Genomic DNA, 26,269 nt, shown 5'->3' on the forward strand with positions numbered 1-26,269 from the left:
TGTAAGAATGATCAGATCAATTCATTCGAAAGTCTATTTTCAACAGTAAAGCAGAATCAAATATGAATGTTAATAAGAAAAAAAATTTCGCACAATCTCTCTAGGTCCATAACAACCATACGTACATGACTTGTTAGGGCTAGCCTAACGACAACAAGTATCTCCTCTTTCAAGTATTGTCTTATAACAACGCACCAAAACCGAAACCAATACAGATGCTACAAAATAAGGGGAGGATGCAAACTCTACACGGACAGTGTGGGCTCATGGAAGCGTGCTCAGATCTCAATTTTTGTATACTAGCAGGCATATCGTCTCAATTTTAGTATATTAGCAGGCGCATCCTCCTGATTGTTGTTGGGACTGTGATGCATTTGCATTGGAAGACTTCAGGTTGACATCAACCATATCTTCTTGCTTACTTGAAGAGAGTGTTTCCATTCCTGGTAAGGCTGCTGCAATCTTCCGGAACAGTGCCTGATAAAGGGGAAAAGGTATACAATCAAATGTTCCCTTTGCACGCACATTAACCGTAAGTTCTTTACCATGCATGAGCAAATATGGCTCACCTTTATATTGAAGCCAGCCTTTGCGCTAGTTTCAATAAACATGACGTTGAGGTCACGGGCTTTAGCTTCTCCTTCCTCTATTGATACCTGCCTGTCAAACCAGCCACAAGATCCCAAGGATGATATAAATGAACAAAAGATTACTTGTTTTGATATAAATGAACAAAAGATTCAGCAGGTCCTTTCAAATTTCTTTAAACTATTTTGTTCATAAAAAAAATCTCTAGATTATCAGAGAACCAATATTTTATTGAAGGCATATAGTTCACCATTTCATAGTCTCAAATTTTAAAGATATACAAATTCAAGTTTAGACAGAAAATTGATGAATTGTGAATGTAAGCACCTAATATATATCTTTCATGACTTAAAATGTTGATTTTTCACTGTCTACTCCAGAAAATAAGTTTGCCGCATGATAGCCCCCCTTTTCATTTTCAGACAGTATAGAAATAGAACAACGCGATTAATTGTCAAAAGATTTACACAGGTGCATAATTAGCAAATTGAAAACTAAATAGAGCAAGCTAATCAACTTGTTTCGCATTGAACTCCAACCAAAAGCAAATCATCACCTTTTGTCCACAAGATCTGTTTTATTCCCAACAAGTACAATGATAACATCGCTCCCCCGCTCAGAGCGAACTTCTTCAATCCACTTTGAAGTATTCAAGAAAGATTGCCTGCCTAAACCACAAGCAAATGCTAGATGGTTAGTGAATTTCTTAAGCTGTACTTCTTGTTTGACTTCGAAACCCATCAAATGAAATTTAAATAGGTGGTGGAAAAAGGAAACGAGAACTTCCCAAAGAAGAAGAAAATCACATACTTGCAACATCAAAAACAATGACTGCCACAGAGGAATCCCTAATATAACTTGGGATGAGACTCCTGAACCTTTCCTGTCCTGCAGTGTCCCTGCAATTGACTCCATGAGTTAGAACATGTAAACGCTGAACTATGTAGAGAGACCCGAGAACAATAATCTCATCAACAAGATTATGCTTATGAACGAAGGCAAATAAGAGCTGCTCGATATATTCATCTGCATCAGAAAAAGAACAGGGCCTAGAGTGTACACCCTTGAAATTTTGACAGCAAAACGTTAACTAACAATTTTAATTGCACAAATCAAATTGCGTCAATCATAAAGAGCTCTTCTAATCTAGCAAGAAGCAATAAACCCACGTTTTATTAAGAAATACATGAAAAGTTTTCCTATTACCATGTTTCAAATGAATTTGTAAAACTTGCAAACCAGTTATACCCTGACTAGGTAAAGAACAGAAGGGCATCAATGAAAAGGGGAGGAATCAGAGGTTCAAATCCTATAGTTGTAAGTGACAGATAAAAGGAGACTGCCAACTCATGTAAGGCACACTTTGTAGTTGTACTGATTTTGCATATCCATTGTCCACTTATAAAAGCAAACATGAACAACATTATGCATTCACATTTCGAAAGCAGACAGTTATGAAGAAAAAACAGAAAAGGACAATACAGAACATACAGCTAATTAACTACATAATTAGGACGAAAACTTACCAGAGTTGCAGCCTAACAGTTCGATCTTCAAGGTACATCGTCTTTGATAAAAAATCAATACCAATGGTAGCCTGATTATCATCAATCGAAAAGAAACATAATCACTTAGCAGATCATCAACTTGACCATCAGAATATAAGCCAGACTACTGCTTAGTTAGGAAATCATTTCCATTTTCCAGCACCAAGAATCAAACATTTGATAAAAATAAATAACTATCCAGTATTACTACGTCTTTTATATATATTGAGACCCAGATCAGCTGAAAACACGAAAACAAATCCATAAATCTCATCTCATAATAAGTAAAAATGGATCACGGTCGAAACTAGGCGAATCAATGCGTAAAAAAAAGAAGAAAAACTTAGCTTGGCTTGTTAATGGAATGGGGCAAGGAAAGGAAATGCTAGCAGTACTCCTACCTGATAGGTATTGTCGAATTTGTCGTACATGAAGCGAGTGATAATACTGGTTTTTCCCACAGACTGATCCCCCAAGAACACCAACTTGTACTTGGCCAACGCCGATACCGGTGCCATTATTATATGATGTTGTATTGATCAATCGGATCTATCTCCCACGAATATAAGAGGATCCAAGAATCAAGATCTCGTCTGAACGGATAGATGCGGATCGAGATCGAGATCTAGATCAAGGTCCTACTTCTTTTGTAAATTGTAATTGGAAGAGAGGGGGATCGATGGCAATGGCAATGGCAATGGCAATGGCAATGGGCTGGCTGGTACCTTTGTTTGGAGCGTCAACTCTTTTCAAAGAAGCTTCCACGTCACCACTATATTTTTATATCTAATTTAACAAAGAAAGGCAGGCAGCCAGGCATTGTTTGTCATTCGTTCTTCCACTAGACTAGACCGCTTGAGTAAAAAAAACAAACGACGTGTCACCATCGCTTTCTATTAATTACAATTAACAGATACTGAAGATCCGTTTTGCGATTCAGCCAGTTTTTTAAAAGTGTTTATTTAAAAAAATATTAAATTAATTCATTTAGTTATTTTTTTATGGTTTTAATGTTAAAAATTAAATATATATATATATATATATATAATTTTTTAATATATTTTTAATTGAAGAATATTTTTATAAAAACACCAAAAATATCTTCAACAATATTATTAACATGGATTTTGTATACTGTTCATGGCACTGCTCACTATCGAATTTCCTTTTTTAATTATTTAAATTTTATTTTTATGACAGTTTTATCATTTATTCTTGATTTTTTTTAATTTAATCCTTGTGGTTTTTATTTAATTTTTATCCAAAAAAAATTTCTTTCTCTTTGGATTGCATGTGTTAAAAGAGGACGAGGGTTCACTGCACAACCCCTATTCATAGCATTGTTCACTGTGCGAAATTCCTTTTCCATCCCTTGAAGATTTATTTTTGTGATGGTTTACTCCTCTAACTTTGATTTCTTTAAATTCGATCCTCCCAGTTTCTTTTTTGGTCGTCTTTGATTTTTCTTTATTCTTTTTGGATTGCATGTTATTGCATACTTGGGGTGTTAAAATTTATTTCGGGATTGAATGGCATGTCCATTTTACATGTAATATTTTTTTTAGAGATTGTGAAAAACAAAATCATAAGGATAAGGATAAAAAATAATATAGATGAAAAGTGACATTCTTTTCTCCTTGTTTTCTATTCGAAATTCGAGTAAATCTATACTTCAATCCCTTAATTTAACATTTTTGTATGTTTAGTCCCTTATGTTTTTTAGTTTTTTATCAAGGCCTCAAACTTTCTTTATTTTACATTTCAATCCCATGATTCTAAGAGTAGAAAGAAAATCATCGAAAAAATTTATGAAGAGATAAAGCTTTTGAGCGGCCAGATTCTGACCACTAGTAACTTTAATTTTAGTTTCTATTATTTCATCTTTGATATAAATTCAATAAGATAGTTTCACTTTCAATGATATTGAGAAGGGTAGATTGAAGTTTAGAAAGTTTTTTTTATTTTATTTGATTTTGAGTTTTTAGACTGGTTAATATATATATATTTTTTGTTAGAATCAGAGTTATAAAGGTTTGTGAGATATTATTTTTTATGTATTTTAGATGAAAAATGGTTTGAATATGAGTTTTTAGGATTAAAAACTTAAATCATGATTTTGTAGCCATTAAAGCTATATTACTCGTTGTCTACCTAAGCATGCAACATGTAGCTCACTTGAGAATGGGGTAGATGTTTGCCATGTAAGAAGAAAAAAAAATCAGACGCACCAGGGATTTCATGTGGGTTAAGGGTGAATATTCAGCTCATTTGGGCTAGGCTCTTCAATTTCTTTTATCTCATTATTTTTTCTTTTTTGTCATTTTATAATTAGATTGTTTTTTAATAAATTTATTTAAATGATTTTTAGATAATTATCTAATTATGCCATTATTTCCAATAATACAAGAATTTTTTATGGCAATATTAACAATTATTTTTCAAGTAATTACATATGGACATAACATGCATATTTTCTAAATGCAGATGAAATATATATTATTGTTTTTTATATTTTTTTTCTCATGTTTATTATTTTATAATTTTTTAATATGTTTGCATCAAAATTATCAAAATAATTTTTATTAAAACTTGCTTTTAAGATTATAATAAGTTTTTGTTTTTAAAAAAACTCATGGTAAAAAATTGTTGAGAGAAAAGACTGCCAAGGGAAAGATATTTTGATTAAAAATATATTGTTTTATTCTTATTCCAAGTCATTAACATTTTTTTGAATATTGATTTTAATTGCTTATAGAACACATGTATCATAGCTAAAGAAATATATATTGTTTGATAAAAATATATATTAATAATAAAAGGAGAATTTATACTAAAAATTATATTTTTCTACGTAATTTAAATTATTGCATTTCTTTTGAAAATCCTTCTTTATCATAATTAAATAAATAAAAAAAATCACATATATATTTGAGCTTTTTATTTTAGTCTTTGGCTAGTGATAACCATTCTTTTTATGATTTATATGTTCATATAGTTTTTATTTTATTTTATTAAATACATATAATAACCTTTTAATTCTCAATTAATTTTTTTATGATATTAAAAAATATGTTTATATCTATGTATTCTTTTTTTATTAAAAAATAACTTGAAATCTTGTCCCAAGCATTACACTGGTAAATGACTAGTTTTTTATTATTATTATTAATATAGATATACAAACCAACTTCATATACTTCAATTAATAACTAGTTTTAGTCATTTTTTATATTAAATGATTAGTTTTACCACTACTAGCCCTCTACCTCTTGTTGTTTAATTAATTTTATAGCTCATTAATTAACTATAATTAAAGGGATCAGTGTTTCACTTGAACGCATGCTACTATTCACTGTGAGAGCTTTCATTGTGGACTGCACTATTGGTGGAGGCTAAGCCTATAGGTAAACACTTCCAGCGCCCACATGACGCTTGGGCTCCGTTGGGTTGAGGATAAGTGGCGCTTGGGTCATGACTAAGGACTCAAGGGAAATGAGTCTGGTGTCAGGATCCAAGATCAATTGGTCTAGCACAAGGGCTCAATTATATTGGGTCCTTCATCAAGACTCGATGTTTATGGGTTACAGGATTCTAAATATTATTATTTATTTTAGAAATATTATTATTTTTATTATAATTAATATTATTAATAAAATAATTAATAAATTTTAAAAAATATATTATTATTTATATTGTAATTTTTTATGGCATTTTTTATAAAAATAAAGAGTGAGCCTGCGACATAGTATTATTAAAAATACTCCACAATTCTAAGTATTAATATAAAAAATATTATAATTTGCGTTGTCAATATTATTATTTTTCCTAGAATATAAAGTATTTACCTAAAAGATATTATTATTTTTGTTATAATATTATTATTCTTATAATGATTCAAAGTTTTAATATATAAAAAATAGTATTATTTGTGTTATAAATATTATTATTTTTACTATAATTAAAAGTATTAATATTAAAAATATTATTTTTTATATTATAAATAAATACTTTATAACACGTGGCGCTTGAGCTTCTTTTGCAATGCTAGGACACCCCTGCTTCCATGTCATGCTTAGGCTCTTGTCTCTGTACTGGGCACACCCTAGCGTGTACGTAGCACTTGAGCTCGTTAAGATCGGACTATCTTTAAGCCCCGCACGCTATAGAACTCAAAATAACCTTGAGTTATTGGCCGTGCAGAGCCAAAATAACCCAAAATAAACTTGGGTCCTATATATATATATATATATATATATATATATATATATATATATATATATAGAATTCAAGTAGTCTTGATTTCTACCATTATCAAGATTTAATTTTTTTTAAAATTAAATAATAAACTTGCAGCATAGCACGGAACAGCTAACTAATTACATTCTGCTCTGCCTCTAGTTTACTTTTTTACCACCACCAGTTCTTTACCTCGTGGTGTTGAAATGAAATAATGGGGTATTAGTGATGAAAAAAATGATGATGATGAGATGGAGATTGTGAAAAGACACTTACGATAGTAATGAATTTTTATATATATATAATAATGATGGTGAAATAGAAATTATAATTAAAATAATTAAATGATATTATAAATAAATTATTATTTGTATTTAAAATTAACTATAAAATATTTATTGATATCCACTTTTTTATTATATAATTTTAAAAAATATTTTTATATTTTTTTAAAGATATTTTCTTGAAAACAAGCATGAGAAATTTTAAAAATATTTGATCGTAAAATAGTTTACACTGAACAAACGATCCAAGTACTATATTCTCATCAGTTGAGTCCAAAAACCCAAGTGAAATTGAAAGAGAGACTGAGGGGAAAATGGCATTGAGAGCAGCCGTGCTACGTCACATTCGGGTGCCGGTGCAAACCCTAAGACTCAAAACAAATCCATGTGCTCCGTCTGGTTCAGTCCGGTTAATGTCGTCGCATGATGACCATCTGACCAAGGAAGAGGTCGTCGACAGAGTTGTCTCTGTTGTCAAGAGCTTCCCTAAAGTCGATCCTTCCAGGGTCAGACCGAACTCCCTTTCATTCCATTCCATTACATTTCAATTTTATTTGCCTTTCAATTTCAATGTGCTTTAGATTCTAATTATGCTATAATAGAGATTCATTTGATTTCATCTTTTACCTTTTGTTTTTCTAATTAATTTAACTCGTCATCTTTCAGAATCCTGGTTAGGTTTTGAATGTTATTTGGAAAAAAATATAGAATAAAATCTGTGAAGAGACATTAACTGAGTTATTAGAAAATGTTTAGTATGAAGTTGATGATTATTCAATTTTCTGACCTTGATAAATAATATAAAATATGCAATCTAGGTTTCTGAGGTCTTTTCTAACTGTCTCTTGCTTTCTTCTTGTTTATCTTTTTCCTTGTGCCCTGTCTCTCTGCGAATGCTTAGAATTTAGTGGCTTTTGTTTTGTTTTTGTACTAGCTATATACAACATTAAGATCACATTGTTTGGGTGGCGCGGATATCCAATTTTTGATGCCTCAACCTAGAAGAAACCGATCGGTTTTTAAGCTTCTAGATAGGCATACATACTGCATCTCTGCAGGCCTTATTTCCATTGGGGTAGCGTATCTTGTTCATTGCTTGAGCTAGTAGCTCACTCACAGGACATAACTCTTCATGGCTTTTATATCATTCTCATGTGAATGTTACCTGCGGCTAATCTCCTAGCTCACACACAAGGGGTAATTCTTGTTTCCATTATTGTTAATTTTTGCGAATAATTTAAATTTTTTTAATCAAAGGAGAAAGCAGGAGCCACTGCCTTCTATGGAGCTTTACATAAGCAAACAAATGGGAGCTAAACAAACTCCCGATTGTAGAAAATAGAAAAGTAAGTAGGATTTATAATTGCAGCTTTTCAATTACAGAATTCTGCAGTCTATTCTTTAGAGAGAAGAGAACGGAAGGCAAAGTAGAATAAGTTGTGGGCTCCCTGGCAGAGTAAATCAGGAGCTTCTTTTTATTCATGAGATACAAACAAGCACACCAAGAGACATTTCTTCTTTTCTCCTTGTCCATTATTGAGCCTCATGCTTGCTACTTGGCCCCTCAATTACTAAGTTAGCATATATTTTCATTTTCTATATCGAGCATAAAATCACCTATGCAACCACATCCATATGTCATGCCAAATTTTGCCTCTGTAGTTCCGCTTATCTTTATTGTTTAAATCGAGCATCTTCATTTTCCAGACAGGGAAAAAATTAATGATGTTGGATTCCAAATGATTATCTGCAGGTGTCTCCTGAAGTCCATTTCCAGAAAGATCTGGGCTTGGATAGCTTGGACAATGTGGAGATTGTAATGGCTCTAGAAGAGGAGTTCAAGCTTGAAATTCCAGACAAGGAAGCCGATAAGATTGACTCTTGTAACCTTGCTATTGAGTACATTCATAACCATCCGCTGGCTAGTTGATTTGAGCATATGGTTTCCCTCCCTGAATTTCGTGGAAGACAATGACATTCTGTTTTGTTTGTTTTCCTTGTTCAGTGTTTGTATGGATTTGATCCTCATGCTGGGATTGGAAATAATCTTAGTCTGATAAGAGTAGCATTGGCAGAACTGCCATTTGACTTCATTATGCTTCTAATACCAAATGATCACTAGTTTCCATTTGTGAGGAAGTACTCAATGGCACAAAATTTCTTTTCACATTTAGGATGCTCCAGTTTCCTGCCGCTGCTTTTGTTCATGGGTTTCATTGTGTGGTGCATTGTTACTTTGGTGGCTATTTGTCACTTGCAAGGGACTTCTCTGATGCATGCATCTTGTTTTCGAGATCAGCATGCTTTACTTTATGCTTCCTTGTGTGTGTAAGTTCAAGTGTTGGTCTTGGCGTACATTGTTCTCATGTTGCTGCTTTGATTGCCTGCCATTGCTATTCGAGTTTATGAACCCTAAGTTCTTTCCACTTCCTTGTATGATTGGGTTACAAGGATTGGTCTCGTGGTGCATTGTTCTTAAGGAGAAATAGTTTGAAAACATAGGTGCCATTGCTGTGCTGCTGCACACTGTTGCAAGTTTCATATAGTAAAATTCTGGGCATTTGACTCTCATGTTTAAGTGGGTAGAAAGAATGTATCGTCCCTTACTATGCAATGCCATTTTTATGGAATGCTTACTATACAGATCTTCATTTATGAGTAAAGGTGCTGCATCCTTGGGACTATAAGGCCATGTTTGTCAATTTTGTCTCCTCGAGTCAGGAGGAAGAGTCAGTTTGCCTAATAGATCACAAACCAAATTCAGTGCACTATATTTATGTCGTGATTTTCTTTTGAATTTGACCTGTTACATTATATTGGAGAAATTCCATCATGACTTGGACTTGATCGTTGGTTTTTAACTTTTTATCCCTTGGACGGTTATGGTGACCGTCACTTTCCTATTGAAGAAGGTTTTTTGTTGCAACATGACAAGCATTTCATGGATGAATTTTTCTACTACATCTACGATATCATATTTGGTGGAATGTTAACCTTTAAGCTAAATATTGGGAATAAAGTGGTCTTTTCATTGCGATACAATTGTCTTCAACAATTTACTCAGGGCCAAGTTAATAATTTCTTTTTTATACTGAAATTACTAATTTAACCTTTGATTAAAAAAAACAAATTAAATGCCTTTCAATTAGGGGAGTTATGCTCTTCATATTTTTTGAAAAAGTAAAATTACTTTGTTGTCCCTAAATAACATAATTCTCTCTTAAAGGTTTTTTTTTTTGTTAATTTACATTGGTTTTATTGTTAATGTGATCTTACTTAGGATTATTATTGTATTTGATCATATAAAAAAATATTATTAAAGAAAACATAATTGCGCCTTTTAAGAGATGTATATGGGGCCATCTAATCACTAAATTTTGTCTTTTATAGTAACGTTTGAAAGGTCGCAGCAAATTAGAAAAATATTTCTAGAATAAAACTTAATTTTTTTTAGTCTTGATCTAAAATTTTTAAATTCATCAAGGAGGGGTAGCCATGAAAATTCTTTTTACAGGGCCCAGGCACCTGCCAACCTTCCCTCGTTCCGCCCCTGTACATGGCATGGTGAGAGTGATGCATGGAATGCATGGTTGAAATGGGTCCATAAACAATGCGTTTTTGTTTTGATGTACCTTTTCTTAATGCCATTTGTTATAATTAAGATATAGTTATCAATGTTATTTACATGGAGTTAACTTATGCTAATCTATGTTCAATGAAATTGCTCATTACTCCTCTAGGTGTAATTGATATATAAAATTAAAATGTATTCAGTGACCAATATAAATATATAATGCATCCATGTTCAAGTGATTGAGCATTATAAACTAAAAAAAAAAACCTTAGCAAAGTGAATATTCATTTCCATATTAGAAGGATGGCTTACAAAATAAAAGTAATGACAAATCCATGGTATTGTCGTGTCTAAATAAATCTAGACACTTGAGAGTTTTGGGTGTTACTAAAGTTTCTTAGTCATTTTAGATTGCGTTTTAACTTGTAAATATTTTGTATAGTTACTTGTAGATGCTATAATTATGTCTCTTCTAGACAAGGATTGCCTAAGAAGTCGTCAGGTACAGGTTTTAACATCTAAATCACAAATCACTGAGCTTTTATTACAATGTTCAACCTTAAACTTTATGCCCTCCTAGGAGTGACAACACAGTTTACCTCCTTTTCCCTAGCCTTCTCGATTTTTTCTGGATTCTTGGATAGATTGTGCCACCATATGCTTTCATCTTTTTTTTTTTTTGAAACTATTCATCAATATCCTTCTATTGGTATCGACCTTTAAAATAATTGGTTTATCTCTTACAGTTAAGATATAAATTTAAATTACAAAAAAAAACCTAAAACGGCTTAGATATTTACTATGTATTGTGAGGAGAAACACTGTATATTCAGATAGTGTATTGGCCATTTTGTCCTTCATTGTACTTAATTGTCTTGGTAGTAGGGGTAATTCATCTTTTCCGGGGAATCCGAGTGTCATTTTTCAATTGATCGGGGATAATTTAGTCATTTATTTTTTTATATGTAAAGTAAAAAAATACTTCGCTGCCCTTGAAAACTAAAAAAATTAGCCTTCTATATGAGGGCTTTTGTGTCATTTTGTATTTATTTGCATAGTAAAATGATGTTAGTACCCTTTAAAGCTAAAAACCATTGACCTTGCAAGGAGGCTAAAATAATCCACTTAAAAAAAACTAATTTCCATAAAAACCACTTTTTAAAATAAAAATTACTTTCCTGCAAATAAATAGGATCTAAGTAATAAACTCATTTATCCGCATTCAAACTTTGAAAATGGTAACGCTTGGAGGCTTCACATTTGTTTAGGTTGACACAAAAGCAAAGAGAACTCGAATGAGCTTAAAACTTATTTAGATTTAATAGATTCAAGGTCTGATTGAAAATATAATAGATGTTGATTTTAAAAGTGTTTTCTATTTGAAAATACATCAACATAATATATATATATATATATATAAAATTTAATTTAATTTTGATATTAATATATTAAAACGATTCAGAAACACCAGAAAATAATTAATTTGAAGCTAAAAAAATAAAAAAAATAAAAAAACATAATTGAATCATAATACCAAACAAAACTCCAATAAAAAATGAATGAGATGTCAAGATTTTGGATCCCAGTACTAGGAAGCCCGAAGTCCACAACAGAGCCCAATGCTCCCTCCTTTCTTCCTTTACTAATTAGTTAACTCGTACTCCATCGGATGGGAATTTTTTTAACACATAAAAATAAAGTGCAAGTATCGTCGATGTATTTTCCAACATCAAAAGAATTTAAATGTTGATTTGAAAAATGGGCTCGTTTAATAAAAAAATTTAAAAATTACATATGTTAATAAATATTAAAATATTAAAAATAATTGTTGACACCAACTAAAACCAAGTCAAAAAGCTAAGGGATAAATACAAATTAAAATATTCAATTTCATATCATGGGAAGTCCTTTAATTTTTTTATATTTAATTATATGTTAATTAATTTATTTTTTGTAAGAATAATAATAAGATTTTAAATTCCTTTGAAACAAAATAATTTGCTAGTATAATTCCTTCACGGATTGTTTTCTTAAAAAAAAATAACTTTCTTATTTTATGTTTTTTATTTAATAAAAATAAAAAAGCAACCATAGTAAATATAAAATTTGTTTTGAGTAATTTGAAATAAAGATAAAAAAATAAAAAGCATGTCTCAAATTAAAACTTTTTTTATCTAATCAACACGCTTCATTTTGTACTTGCCATTTTTGTGCTAAAATATTTGTTTTTCAGATAAATTATAATAATTTTAACATGAATATATTAAAAAAATATAAAAATAATATTGTGTACATGCATTGCCACAGGAAATTTTTACCAGCATCAACAAACCTTTCCTGAATTTCAAATTAAACTAGGTAAAAACTAACCCACGGTAACCCAATCAACCTGAGGCACTATTTTGGGGCGGTAGGATGGCGGTGGTGGGAAAAGCCACCAGCTACAGAAATGTTTTTCTTTTTCACAAGAACCGATGCTTAAAAGACGTTATCGGTGTTCCCAGCCTATCATAATAATGAGCTCCAAAAACTGCTGATTCTCCGTGACAAGGATTTATCACCTGACAGTTGACATGCTGCCTGTCAAATGAAGGAGTTAAAGTTCAGGATAACAATCTGACTTGTCATATTTTATCCAAAACAAAAGATCATATGATTTTCTCAAATAGAATATAGAGCTTGTCACTGCTGAATTAAGTATGTTCTTTAAATAATATTTTTTTAGTTTTTAAAATTTATTTTTAACTACATTAAAATAATTTTAAAATAAAAAATAATAATTCTAAACAAAAAAAATCAAAATTTTGAAAACATGCAGCCAGGAGTTTTCCTAACACGCTCTAAGAATTGTCTATCAGAACAACTCGGGATCGTGCCAAAGTCAGAACAAAGCTCCCGTTTATTGCACATCAAAGGAGGGAGGTTTAGCAGCACAGAACAAAGAAAGCAACAATAACCGATCCCCTAATGCTGAGCATACTTCAATACAGACTGTCGGAAGATCTCATTTAACTTCACACTGACAGGAGAGCCAAGTTGACTCCCTCATTGTATGGAGTTGGTCTTGTCAAAGTTGGCAGAAATGCAGAGATGTCACTCCACAACGGCCAACAAATCACCAGCTTTGCAAAAGCAATGCTTAGCATCTGTTCCCAAATCAACCTGCACAGTTTCAGGAATCTAATAAGAACGCATCCAGAAAAATGCACAATTAGAAAATACAACGGGTCTGATGACCATCATCTCAATGGTCAGACATGCAAATTGCAGAGGAATCAATGTTACACCTACAAAGGTCAAAATCTGCAGGTACATGCATATGTTAATAACTTCCGGGGAAGCTAGGTTGTCATGGCCTAGGTAGAACCAAAAACCACCAGCCAACTCCAAATAATCACATAGAATAAAGGCATTGACTAGATTCTACAAACAAACAACATTTCTATCTAGGGAGTAGAAAGAAATTGTATCACTGTCATAAATACAAAAATATCTGTCATAGTCCCCTGTCTAAATGATGGCATACTCTGCACATCATATGCACTCAACAAGAAGAGAAATCTGTAAGGGGTTAACTCCAAAACTAGTTGGTATTGTGAAGGTTGCAAGAAAGCAAGCATTTTCATCCACCAAGCCACAATAATCGGGTGATAAAATTCAGGAGGCCAGGGAAAAAGGCCTCATAGCTAGCATGTGCTCAGATGGGACCTCTTGTGTGAGGTTTGATGTATAATTTTATAGTCAACTATTCCAACATATTAATCTGACAGACTCAACATGCTGTCTTCCAGAAATTCAAGGGGGATTTGATCTTCATGCAAACAGGAAAAAACTTCAGAAGCAAACTCACTGAATTCACGCGTGAGATGGAAGTTTCTCCGAATGGTAATGCTACTTACCTCATAAGCATTGATGTCTGAGAAAAGAACCTGCAAAATAAGGTACGTAAATCAAAATGATCACAGCTATAGTTGTAGGAATGAAAAAAATCAGTGAATAGCAGAATTAACAACACAAAAACCAGCAAGATGGGTCGATCGTTAATGAAGCAAGTGGTATTTGTTTACCCTCTTTCCAGCCTCCACTTCCCCAGCCTCAGCACCAACAGATAAAACCTAAAACGGAAAACTCAAGCAGTAAACATTAATGTCGATAGCAAGCAGAAAAATCAATCTATCCTGCCTCGTGAAAACAAATTAATTTTACATTACACATAATTCATACCTCTCCCATTAGATACCGCTCAAATTTAACAGCTGATTTGGGCAACAAAACCCCACCAGACGATTTCTATGACGCGAAACACACCAATCAGCACAACTACTTTAAAAAATTGGATATCTATGACATTGGGAAATGGCCATCACGAAATGAAATACGAAAGAGGAAACTGCAGTACTGCCTTACCTCAGGTAGGTCCTCGAGACGGATAACAACTCTATCAGCTTGTGGAGCAACCAGCAGTAATACCCAACATACTTGAACTAAATTCAAAGCTTAAAAACAATGATAGGATAAAAAAAAAGGCAACAACAAATTAGAGAAAGTAATAAAAAGAAAAACCTTAGCAGGTTCCCATTTCTTGGAAACTGCGTTGATTCTTAGATTGGTTTATTTACTGGAAATTTTTTTTTTTTTTTTTAAAGTGAATTCCGGAAAAGTTAATTATTTTCCGATGTTTGGTAGTGTAATGAAAAATATATTGTAAAATACTTTTCAATGTTTCATTATGTCATGGAAAATAAGCTGGAAAATAACTTATTAATGTTTTTTTTTTCAAGTTTATTAAAATAATGAGGAACAAATCTTATAAATTAAAAAGTTGAATGAGAATGAAATTGAAAAAAATATATAATTTTATAAATTATCTCAAATAAAATAAATAATAATCAAAATAATAGAGATCAAATCTAAAAAATTAAAAAATTAAAAGATGAAGAAATTAAAATAATAATAATTACCATTTTATAAATTATTTCAAATAAAATAAGTAACAATCAAAAGAATGAAGACCAAATTTAATAGATAAAAAATTTCAATTAAAAAATAATAAGAAAAAAGCAAATAATAATTATAAAAATGAGGACCAAAGTTAATATAAAAATTAAATTCTAAGGGATGAAATTGAAAAACAAATATTCAAAACAAAATATATATAGCAATCAAAAGTTTGAGGACCAAATTTGATATAATCAGTAAATAATATGATATTTTTAAATTTTTCACAACTTTCAGAAAGTGTTTTCCGCCCAAAATAAAAGGAAAACACTTTCGTGGAAACTAAGCCAAATTTTTCTTTATCTAGAAAGTGTTTTCCGTTGATCAACTTTTCTAATGACAAATAAATACATGAAAATTTAAAAAATAATTTTTCAGAAATCACTTTTTAATAAACAAATACACCCTAACAAATTTAGCGAAAAAGAAAGAGTATGCACATTAAATTTTCAAGACAGAAGTAAAGAGAGAGAATTAGAGACCTTCGAGTTTGAGTCGAGAGAGAGAAGAACGCTTGGTTGTTGTTGGTACCAAGGTTGTCAATTTCATTCCGTTTCGTTCGGAATGGCCGAAACATTTCATACCAATTCAAAAAATGAAACAAAACGGAACAATTTTCATCTCATTTTAAATCTCGGTCCGTTCTGGATTTTTCAGCTAAATTTCGGTCGGAACGTTCCGGTTTCATTTCACATGTTCCGTTCCGCTTTTGAAAAGTCATTGAATCAAATTGAACCTTATTCAATTTAATTAATTAAACCACCCAAGTATAAAAAGCTCTTTTTCATTACTATTTTCAATAACAATGATATTAATAATAATATTAAAAATTATTATTACTATTTTCATTAACAATGATATTAATTTTTTAAAATTAGATTTATCACTAATATATATGGTTTATATTCATGTTGTTTTTTTTTTCATGTTTATACTTTGTAGGAATTTGAGCAAAATAATGGATGCTTTAGATTCCATTAGCCTTGATAACATTGACATAACTTTATATTTAAAATATTTGTGTTTAAATATTTTATAGTTTGATATTTTGTTTAAGTTGAATTACTTTAAGTTAAAGATCTATTTAATCTTGACTATTTAGAAATATTTTAAAATTTAAAATTATATTTGTTTAGCATTATATGTTTGTATTGCATAATTTATAATTAATTTATCTTGAATTTGAATTATGTTTATTGTGAATAGTACAACCCCGAAACAACACGCCGAAACACTTCAAAACTGAAAATGGTTGGGAGGGGGGTATTTTAAATTTGCGTAGAGCGCTATTCTTTCCTTTTCTTATTTATACGTTGTCTTTTATATTTTTAAAGATATAATGAAATTATTCATTTACCTTTACCCTTACCCTTAAAAGAAGAATTTTTAGAATTGACATCAAGAGGTTTTATTTGTCATTTTATTTGCCTCGTAACATTTAAAAAAACAAAAAAAGTTGATGAGCGAGCGAGGTTGTAAAAAACTTCAATGGATCTTAGACTTTAACAATTGATAAATGGCGGGTTCTCTTGTGCATCAACAGAACAAAATTATCGATATACTTCGGAGACAATAATATATATTTAAGTTTAATTGTTCAGAAAAATAAGCAAGTAAAAATATCATGAGGATAAAATAAGTGTTTTGTTACGTGCAGCGTAGAAATGAGAGTTTTTAGAAGTGGAGATGTCTCCAAAGTAGAGAGTTGCTTATGAGTATATTGAAGAGATGAGTGTTCTCTCCGTCCGTGTGTTCTTTGTCTCCTCTAATATTTTATTTTGTTGGCGATTGAAACCATTTTTTATAAAAGATGAAGATTAGATGTTAGAGTAGCAGGTAGGTCGTGTAGCCTTACCCTTTCGGTGGAAAGGTGGCACTTTTGTCTCATGATTGTGAGATAAGATATCGACGGGAGGGTTTGTTTTTGTGTTTTAAAAATATTTATTTTTTTATTTTTTTGTATTAAATTAATATTTTTTTAGTATTTTCATATTGTTTTGATGCGCTGATATCAAAATTAATTTTTAAAAAATAAAAAAAAATTATTTTGATACCTTTTCAAATAAAAAATATTTTAAAAAGCAACCGCAACCACATTTATAAACATCCTCGTAAAAAAACTCATCATATTATTGTATAATTAAATAAAAATTATTTTAAAAAATCAATATTATTAAGTTTAGTGGATCTATAAAAAATCAATATTATTAAGTTTAGTCGGATCTATGATTCGAGTTGCTGATTTAACAAGTTAATTTGTTAATCCGAATCACTAAAAATATTTTAAAATAATTACCTCGGATGCATTAAATTTTGAATTAATTATAATATAATAAAAAAATACATTAGATATATTTTTTTATATTGCATGTTCTTTTTATATTTTTAAAAAAATTTGGTACGAACTACAGAAAAGCTGGTAATTAAGTACCAAACAAAACTAATATCTCAGCCCATGTATCGTATATTATCAAAATTAATATGATGGATGTACATGAACTTACAGGTTGATTAGATATTTGGAGCAAATCCAAAGAAGATAAGCTACATGGTTGGCTTCGGGTCAAATCATCCGATCCCACCGCATCATGGAGGCGCCTCCATTACATCAAATCAACAAGGACCCAAAAACAGTGAGATATCAAGAAAGTTTTCAACAAAAACGGTACACGTTAAAGGGATATTTGAAATAATGATGATAGGTTTTTTAAAATATTTTTTATTTAAAAATATATTAAAATAATATTTTTTTTATTTTTTTAAAAATTATTTTTATTATTATCACATTAAAATATCTAAAAATAACAAAAACAAATATTAATTTAAAAAAAATAAAAAAAATTCCAAATTATTTTAAAAACAAAAAATACTTTTTGAAACAAAACGAGTCCTTCATTAGTTTTTCATGACAAATTTCCCATTCTCACCTCGAACAAAATAAATGTATTAATCTGGACTTCTCCAATCCATGGATCGATGATTTTATACATAGATGTTGCAAAATCATCAAGACAGCAGATGTATGGTACTTTTTTAGCTTTAGTTTTCTTACTTTCTTTTCCCCTTAAAACGCATAACATAGCTGGACCCGAGCATCGGTCCCAAAACAAAACAAATCCTCAATTGATGAAGTGAATGGTTGTCCGGAGCTACTCAGTCGCGCTCGTTTCATCCTGGCAAATCCTAATGCATCAATGACTCAATTGAACTATCCTATCAACTCTACCGAAAAGCTTGTGTTCTTGAGATTGCAATCGGCAGTCGGCACTTTAGCAGTTATGGACACAAGCTGATCCAAACCATGAAACATAAAACTAGGTTGGGTGGACAGATATAGCTCAAATCTTAACATCAGAAAACAGAAAAATATTGTGGGTAGCCAGGAACAGTACCTCAAAACATTCTAAAACACATCGAAGGTTCATTTAGCAGTATGGACACAAGCTGATCCAAACCATGAAATTACTCAAGCTTAAACTACGAGTCCTGAATATGGAGGCAATCACTAACATCTCTACCTATCAATTTCCATGAATCATCTATCGTTATCAGTATTGTACGAAAGGATATCAAAGTAACGGAAAAAAAGGGACTAGATTCTAAGTTCAAATCTGCCTTCCGAATCTATCTGACCAAAAAGGCAGGACACAGCTTGCACCTGGACTTTACCACGGGTTCTCCTGAGTGCTTCAACATCATTACATGCCCTGTAAAACAAACATCACAGTCATCACTCATGAGTTATTTAGTCATGTAACAATTTGAATGCTCTTCTCCCCACTCCAATAAGAAGAAGGAAAAAATGAAACAAACAAACAAAAGCATTTATAGAGTTACACGAGGACATAATAGAGACAGTTTCATGGGCTATGTGAATGTTTATGTGCTTGTGAAATATGATGGAGGCATGCATCTACTGAGTTTAATGCATAAGTTAAAGCAAGTAATCATCAGGAAAACTATGTTATGGTTGATGGAAACTTTTAATCATTAATGTGATGGAACATTTTGCACAAACAAGTAGATGGCAACGATCTTTCCCATGACAAGTATCCATAGGACATTCATTACTCTGCTTTTGCAATAAAGGGATGAATTGTGAATGAAATAATGAAAAATGATTACATCTGATTTAGGTTCTGTGAGAATGCTCCTTGATGCGACCGAAACCCCTGTGTTTCTGTCCCTCCTGTTTGCATCTATTTTCCGCATAATCCTGAACATCAACAACCAATTCAGCGATTGGCAACTCTAAAGTCAGTAATAGCAATTAAAATGAACAAAACTAGTTAAAAACGCAGCAAGCTGAGAGCAAGGAAAAAATGGCACCGCATTTTTATCAAGTTCACTGCCAGGTGATAACTTTTCTTTCTTGTCGAAGAAAAAGAAAAGGGTAAATCCAGTAAACTTGGATTCAAAGAATCATTTTCCTATTCCTCAATTTAAGTATCTAGCTTGGGTTTCCTCCATCTAAAACAAAGAACATTCATGAACGCCTTACTAGGTGAGAAAATCAAACTATAAGACAAGCAACAAATATTCATGATTAGTAGCATTTGCTAATTAAACCTACCAAAATGAACATCCATCAATTAATAGCAATGAAGGTTCAACTAACAAAAAGAAGCATGTAGCTCTCTAACCTCAATGAGCACATGTTGCAAGTCATAACACATAGACATAAAGAGAATGCAAGTGAACTGATGCTGTCAGTCACAGAATTATCTCAAAATGAAACATATAAAGCAAATATTTACGTAGACAAACACAAATGCAAACAACCAACTTAACACAAACATGTCAACATATTATAGTCAAATTAATACTAAGAGAAGACATATACTGTTAGAGATAGTTTAAGAAACCTTTCAATACTCCTGGTCTCGAATTCATCGTAGCGGTCAATCAACCTGCAATAAATAAAGCTTTTAATTAATCACCACTATAATCTATTAAATACCAACAATTAATACTTGATCAACTTAAAAACATGCTCAAAACAAATTAGTTAAAAAAAGGAGAGAAATTTAACAAACCAGTCAAAGGCCATTTTACTGCCGCATACTACACCAGCAACTCCTCCTACAGTTCCAGCGGCAACACCCGCTGGCAAACAAACAAGAAGACCACCCGCAAATGTTAACAAAAGAGACAAAAGTTAAAAGCAAGCGAAACTGGGGATTGGGAACATACCACCATAGGCAATCTTCTCTGATGTGCGATCCATTGACTGCATATGCTCCCTGTTTTTATTTTCATCATCATCATCATCATCATCAATATCAATCAAAATCATCATCTTTTGTGAGAACCGGGAAAGCTAAATAAGAAAGACAAATCCAAAAGCCCAACAATGTTTAAGATCATGAAGTTACCAGAGTTGTTTAAACCCCTCCATTCTGACTTGCCTAAACCCCAATAATTCTCTGCCAAACCCAACCCCCCCAATAAAAGGAAACGGTGTTTTCTTTCTTTCTGGAATCAGTTTTGTTTTATTTTGAAGACGATTATTTTCCCAAGAAAGCCCAAGTTCAACAGCCCAGAGTGAGTCTAACCCTTGGAACTGCCGAACTATTTGAAGAAACTGAGGGTAATGGACCTTGAAAAACTTGATCTCTCTCGATGGCCGTGACCCAGGACAAGGAGTCCGCGTGAAAACGGTAGGTAGGTCCCTCTTAAAGGAGGTGCCTCAGTAGCTGCGGTCTTCTTTTTTTTTTTTTTTTTAAGGATTAAAGTGTATATAATGATTATTTAAAAAAAATATTATTTGAAAATATATTAAAATATTATTTTTTATTTTTTAAATTTATTTTTAATATTAATATATTAAAATGATACTAAAATAAATAAAAAATTAATTTTTCATACGAAACAGTAAGCACTAATTGAACAGCAGTCCGAAACGGAGCTGTCAAGAAGGAAAGGAAAACATGAAAAACAAAAATAGTCCGAAAGCAGAACAACGGCTACTCCTTTGGGACCACCATTTTCATTATTTGTCCTTAATATCTGCAAAGCTTTTATCCCCTTTATAAATAGACATACACCTCTCTTTCCCGGAAAATACAGACAATTTTCTTTTTCCTTTACAATGTTGGGAAAGAAGTGAGACCCCTTTTGTATTTCTTTCCTTTCCATTCTCCCTAGCAATGATGATGGTGGTGAAGAAGAAGAAGCATTATTTTCGTTGCTGTGAATGGAAGTGGATTGTGCTTTGCCAGCTACTCCTAGCTAATGCTGTTTGCGCCAGCCACCATGGTAATAATCTTTTGCTTTGCTTTATTTTTCATGTTCTCTCTGAGAATGCGAGACTACGGCAGCCCCATGATTTTTTCCCCTAATATGCCCATCAATTAGTTTTTATACAGTTTAATATATGGGTTATTGACTGATAATTTGCAATGGAAGGTCTTGCACTCTCTTTTTATTGATTTTGAGGTTTTTCATTCTCTGTTTGGTTGCAGGAAGTTTTCATAGTTTAATTATCTAATGCTGGGAAACTTTAGATCTTTGTGAGAATGGAAGTGTTGAAACAGAAAGGACAAGAATCTGAGCTTAAAACTTAAAGATTATAAGTAATTGGCTTTCCTAAAAATGAAGTTTTAGGTAGCACTAGTTACTCAATAGACCTTCAATTGCTGGCATCTTCTTGCATTTTGTTACCAAGAAAGCTTAAAGTTCAATGTTTTAGTATATAGATTTTGTTTTGATTCTATTATCCCATTGAAAGAAAACCTGACTAATTGTATAGTTCTATCTCACAAGTAATCATACAATGCTGAGTTTACTATGTCAGTGCTCAAATGCAGAAAGTTGACATAAATGGTCACATGTATGCATTTAAATAGATAGAATGTGACTGTTGTGGTGATTCCATATGTTTATCCATAGTTGACATAGCATGTACTTTGTTTTTTCCCAAAATCACGAAGCAAGCCCCTACTGTTTGTACTACCTCCTTGTGTTGAAATATTTATACTCCTCTTCTAATTGGTCTTTTCATATGGTTAAAGGTAGCTTTTTCATCCCAAATAATCCAAAAATGCTACCTGGATCCTAGAGCTAGATGTAATTATGCTTGTAAAGGGAAAAAATGCATACAATACCTTCTCAAATCAATTTTTAAATATATATCTGGAGGCATTAAGTATAGCTTCTGTCTGGACCTCCCGTGTTAGCTGCTATGATGAATGAAGAGAAGCATGTATCGACGAGCTGAGTCTTCTATCTGTCTTAATCCTAAAATTATGTGCTTGGCTGCAACCTTTGAAAGCTTTAATAGGGCAAGGCAAACTTTAGTTAGTCACTTAACATGGTTTTCATCCTTGTAGGCAACAATTAAAGTTGCATATCTACCCTGTTATATCATTTGACCATTTTCACTAGGAATACTTGAAGAATTGTGAGTCGCTACTTTTGTTTCTAGAGGACAAACTTAGCACCAGAATACAATTTTCCTCCATGTAATGCAAACCCACCCATGTACAGAGACATACATATCATAAGAAGATTTAGGATACAGGATTCTTGAGCACTTAGGTTGAACTTGTCTTGCGCCAGCACTGATTCATGGTGAATTATTACTTGCACATGTTGTTGCTTGATGAAAACGTAAAAGGATTTTTAAGCACTTAAAAAGTTGGAACGTATGCTTTAGATGTGGATAATTGAGAGATTTTGATAATAATAAATGTTGGTTGCTGTATTTGCCCATCAACATACTTCTTTTTTTATTATTATTTTACGGTGCATTTTTACATGCTGTTGATATCAGGGAACCCTGCAAATGATCTTGTTGATATCATCAATAAGAACCGAACAGCCCAGAAACTCCCCGAGCTGAACGACAGCCCCGGCCTTGGCTGCATGGCTCTGCAGTATGTTGAATTATGCAAGGATAACTGCACTAGCAATGGTGTTGTGAATTGCAAACCACCTGAAGATGACTTTACTGAGGTTTTTGGTCCGAACTGTGGTGTAGAGCTGCCCACTTTTGGCACCATAACTGGCCATGTCGTAGGTTGTCAAGCTAAGTACCTTGAGCCATCACTAGCCTTTTCCCATGTTCTTGTCAATGACAGTAAAGCTTTATCCCTGATTAGAAATAAATCACATACAGAAGTGGGAGTAGGCTTGGTTGGGGCTCGTAAAGGTTCCTTCTTTTGGTGTATTTTATTTAGTGATGGCCAGACAAATTCCACTTTTGTTCTTGAAGATAACGGCGAAGGGATCAAGCAAAAGACAGGGTGCTTTAGTGGGAGCACTTTTCCATGCAGTGGCGGACATAGGATCCCTGTGTTTCTCAACAATTTTATGACCATGGTTCTTCTAAATATTTTTCTGCTACAACACTTGTATCAAACTTGGTTTGTAATGATGTGAATGATTTGCTGAGACAGTTATGCTTGGAAATTTTGTTATATAGGTGGGAGGACATTATTTTTGGTTGTCGAAGATGAGTTGTAATTTTTTTTTCCTTCCACTTTTATCGATTTCTTTTACCATATTGATGTTCATGCGATCGTGACTCATATGCAGACTAATGCTCTAAGTAGACTAGAAGGAACACTGATCTTGGTCTGAAAGTTGTTTGCCATGGGTATCATCAACAAAATATGAAAATACAGTTCCTATTAATTAATAATACAAGCCGAGTCCGTGGTGCTTTTTCTTGCAAAGGAGATGGAGGAGTGGAATGTGAATCTTGTATTTGCTAAAGGGTAAAAACTACAACACTTAGTGCCATATCAATCTCCCAAGGATGAGAAATTCGCAAAATTTTGCTTTCACTAAATTGGTTGCCCGCTTCATGCTCCAAGTTGGACTAAAATGTTTTGGTGATAGTAACGTTTTTAAAGCAAGAAAAAGTTTAGACTCAGGTACTTGACTAAACTTGATTTAATAAATTTAGTTTGTTTAATAATATAATTTTTAAAAAGCAATGATATAAGATAAACTAAAAAAAATGGCAATGATTAAATGCAAAAAATAAATGTTGCCAAAATCATGAAAGATATATTCCTAGTAATTTTAAAATGTACATGATTTTATTTAGTAACAAAGTAAAGAATTAATAATAAAGCAAAAAATAAATAAGAATAAGATACCCCTTAAAAAGTAAAATGAAAAAAAATATAAAGTTAAATTCTCAACAAATCAAATATTAAAGAACAAATTTAAAAAAAAAAAAACTCGAGTTAACCCAAGTTAGCATGTCACATCTGCGACCTAGTTATGAGACCAAGATAATTTCGTAGAAAATAAATTGAATAAAATACAAAGCTCAATCATCAAACTAACCCAATGATAAAAAATAATAATGAAATTTGACATAAAAATAAAATAAAATAAAATATTGAAAAATAAAATTTAAAAACAAATTCAATTAAGAAAAGATTTTAAATAAAACAAATAGCAATTTTAGCTTTTAATCTTTTAATCTTACTTTCAATAAGAACATAAAATAATTTTTTTTTTTTTTTTGTAAAATTATTTTGCAAATCAATATTGGCACATTTACGAACACAAGATACACGAGGACATGCAAATTAAAGCAAGCTATAATAAATAAAATTGTCAACATAACTTGAAATAACTAATTGCAAATAAATAAAGATAGGTGACCAAAATGTAAGAAGGTCAAGATTTCAAGGACTTGAAAGGAAAAAAATAGTGTGAATAGTGACATAAACAGCAGAATGAGAGGTGGAATAATAAAAATTCCAAATCTTTTAGTCTCTTTTACTAGCTAATTACTTACAACTATATCTTAGATAAAATTTCAAGTTAATTTTTAACACAAGAAAAAAATGAAAAAATTAAGGACGGCAAAATAAAACTTCTAAATGTCAAATTAAAAGAAACAAAAACTAGATGACCAAAATGAATTAAAAGTAAAATGTGAGGGACCAAGAACGAAGAATTGCATAAAGAATAATGCTCATGAATAATGATTCGTGAGATGATAAATAGAAACAATACAGGAAAACACTAGCGTGTTTTAGTTTCTTTGTTGATTAATAATGTTAATATTAATAATTATTATAATTATAATTTATAATAAGTTGGCGTGTTTGTAAGAAAAAACCTATAACAGGGTTGAAATTTTCCAAGTTAAGTTCCATCAATGTTGGACATATAGTGATAGAATCTCTCGGACATGGTCTTTAAAAATTGGAGAAGTGTCATTCTACATACAAATAATCTCAAGCAGAAACAGATTCTTATGACAAGAAGGCACACAAGATCAATACCACAGGAACACTCACTTCGGATGGATGTCTCCGTGTTTTAATCTCCCAGCCACTGATAACAGCATCTAATTTTCCATTCAATACCAATAGCAAACAAACAATCAACGTGCACGCGAGCTGGGCATAGCTCTGTTCCCATCTGTAGTCGTCTGCTACGGAAGGCACAAAAGCAGCCCAGGCTCCATCATTTGTGATTGGCAAGATCCTATGCTGCAGCCCAGAGAGACATCAGCAGGCTTTGGCAAACCATCCGATGCATTCCCTTGTATGCACTGGACTTAAAGCTGTGTATGCCTCTCCTCCACAGCCAGTCTGCTTTGTTACATTTAACTGGAGATAACATATAAACCATAAAATTCAAAAGTTCTCCTGTCTAACAATTCTAACTGGACCCCTGGCAACTGAAGTTTTGCATGCAGAGAGCTTAGGCCTGAAAAGCCACCACCACATACACAACCCCATAACAAAAAGCGGAACCAAACTCATAAAACAGTTTATAGGCTCACAGTACAAAAAAAATCCTAAAAATTCAAACCTTTGAAATGCAGGAAAAGAAAATATGTTGGCGGGAAATGAAGTTCTAAACTAAAGTTTATAATCAACAAGACAGCAATAATTACCACTCATCCTCCTCACAGCAATCTCAGAAGCAGTCCAATATGCATGCAGTTAGATCCAACTGTGAGCAAAACAGTGCATATCAAAAGGTGACAAACACATAGGTTGCCTATCTCAAACCATGGGTTCAAAAATTTTATGGCTGCAGGACTAGAATCTCTTCTTCCAGTT

At 32.0% G+C, this 26,269-nt stretch overlaps 4 protein-coding genes across 4 annotated transcripts; 2 read left to right on the plus strand and 2 right to left on the minus strand.

The window, feature by feature from the left end:
* Positions 1–2,957, minus strand: LOC7453906 (ras-related protein RABH1b). The gene is made up of 6 exons (XM_002302448.4): positions 2,537–2,957; positions 2,115–2,185; positions 1,399–1,487; positions 1,145–1,256; positions 570–660; positions 1–477 (listed from the first exon to the last, which is right to left on the minus strand). Exons 1-6 carry the CDS (start codon positions 2,651–2,653, stop codon positions 331–333), a joined length of 627 nt encoding a protein of 208 aa, XP_002302484.1. The 5' UTR covers positions 2,654–2,957; the 3' UTR covers positions 1–330.
* A 3,930-nt stretch (positions 2,958–6,887) lies between these two features.
* On the plus strand, positions 6,888–8,824 carry LOC7483788 (acyl carrier protein 1, mitochondrial). The gene is made up of 2 exons (XM_002301186.4): positions 6,888–7,161; positions 8,409–8,824. Exons 1-2 carry the CDS (start codon positions 6,970–6,972, stop codon positions 8,583–8,585), a joined length of 369 nt encoding a protein of 122 aa, XP_002301222.2. The 5' UTR covers positions 6,888–6,969; the 3' UTR covers positions 8,586–8,824.
* A 4,275-nt stretch (positions 8,825–13,099) lies between these two features.
* Positions 13,100–15,776, minus strand: LOC7453907 (10 kDa chaperonin 1, chloroplastic). The gene is made up of 6 exons (XM_024594119.2): positions 15,710–15,776; positions 14,637–14,725; positions 14,454–14,519; positions 14,297–14,344; positions 14,129–14,158; positions 13,100–13,391 (listed from the first exon to the last, which is right to left on the minus strand). The coding sequence occupies exons 1-6, from the start codon at positions 15,774–15,776 to the stop codon at positions 13,323–13,325; spliced, it is 369 nt and encodes a 122-aa protein (XP_024449887.2). The 3' UTR covers positions 13,100–13,322.
* A 5,482-nt stretch (positions 15,777–21,258) lies between these two features.
* On the plus strand, positions 21,259–23,681 carry LOC7483790 (uncharacterized). Its single transcript, XM_024594841.2, has 2 exons — positions 21,259–21,485; positions 23,002–23,681. The coding sequence occupies exons 1-2, from the start codon at positions 21,377–21,379 to the stop codon at positions 23,607–23,609; spliced, it is 717 nt and encodes a 238-aa protein (XP_024450609.1). The 5' UTR covers positions 21,259–21,376; the 3' UTR covers positions 23,610–23,681.
* The last annotated feature ends 2,588 nt before the right edge of the window (positions 23,682–26,269 follow it).

Source organism: Populus trichocarpa, chromosome 2 (assembly GCF_000002775.5).
Source record: "Populus trichocarpa isolate Nisqually-1 chromosome 2, P.trichocarpa_v4.1, whole genome shotgun sequence".
In the NCBI taxonomy this organism is placed as follows: Eukaryota; Viridiplantae; Streptophyta; class Magnoliopsida; order Malpighiales; family Salicaceae; genus Populus; species Populus trichocarpa.

Coding starts and splice junctions, on each gene's coding strand:
- LOC7453906 (XM_002302448.4), bottom strand. CDS start 2,653: ATGGCACCGGTATCGGCGTTGGCCAAGTACAAGTTGGTGTTCTTGGGG. Junction 2,186..2,536: donor AATTCGACAATACCTATCAG/GTAGGAGTACTG, acceptor GATGATAATCAG/GCTACCATTGGTATTGATTT. Junction 1,257..1,398: donor CATTGTTTTTGATGTTGCAA/GTATGTGATTTT, acceptor CTTGTGGTTTAG/GCAGGCAATCTTTCTTGAAT.
- LOC7483788 (XM_002301186.4), top strand. CDS start 6,970: ATGGCATTGAGAGCAGCCGTGCTACGTCACATTCGGGTGCCGGTGCAA. Junction 7,162..8,408: donor CTAAAGTCGATCCTTCCAGG/GTCAGACCGAAC, acceptor GATTATCTGCAG/GTGTCTCCTGAAGTCCATTT.
- LOC7453907 (XM_024594119.2), bottom strand. CDS start 15,776: ATGAAATTGACAACCTTGGTACCAACAACAACCAAGCGTTCTTCTCTC. Junction 14,345..14,453: donor AGCGGTATCTAATGGGAGAG/GTATGAATTATG, acceptor TTTCCGTTTTAG/GTTTTATCTGTTGGTGCTGA. Junction 14,159..14,296: donor AAGTGGAGGCTGGAAAGAGG/GTAAACAAATAC, acceptor CTTATTTTGCAG/GTTCTTTTCTCAGACATCAA.
- LOC7483790 (XM_024594841.2), top strand. CDS start 21,377: ATGATGATGGTGGTGAAGAAGAAGAAGCATTATTTTCGTTGCTGTGAA. Junction 21,486..23,001: donor TGTTTGCGCCAGCCACCATG/GTAATAATCTTT, acceptor TGTTGATATCAG/GGAACCCTGCAAATGATCTT.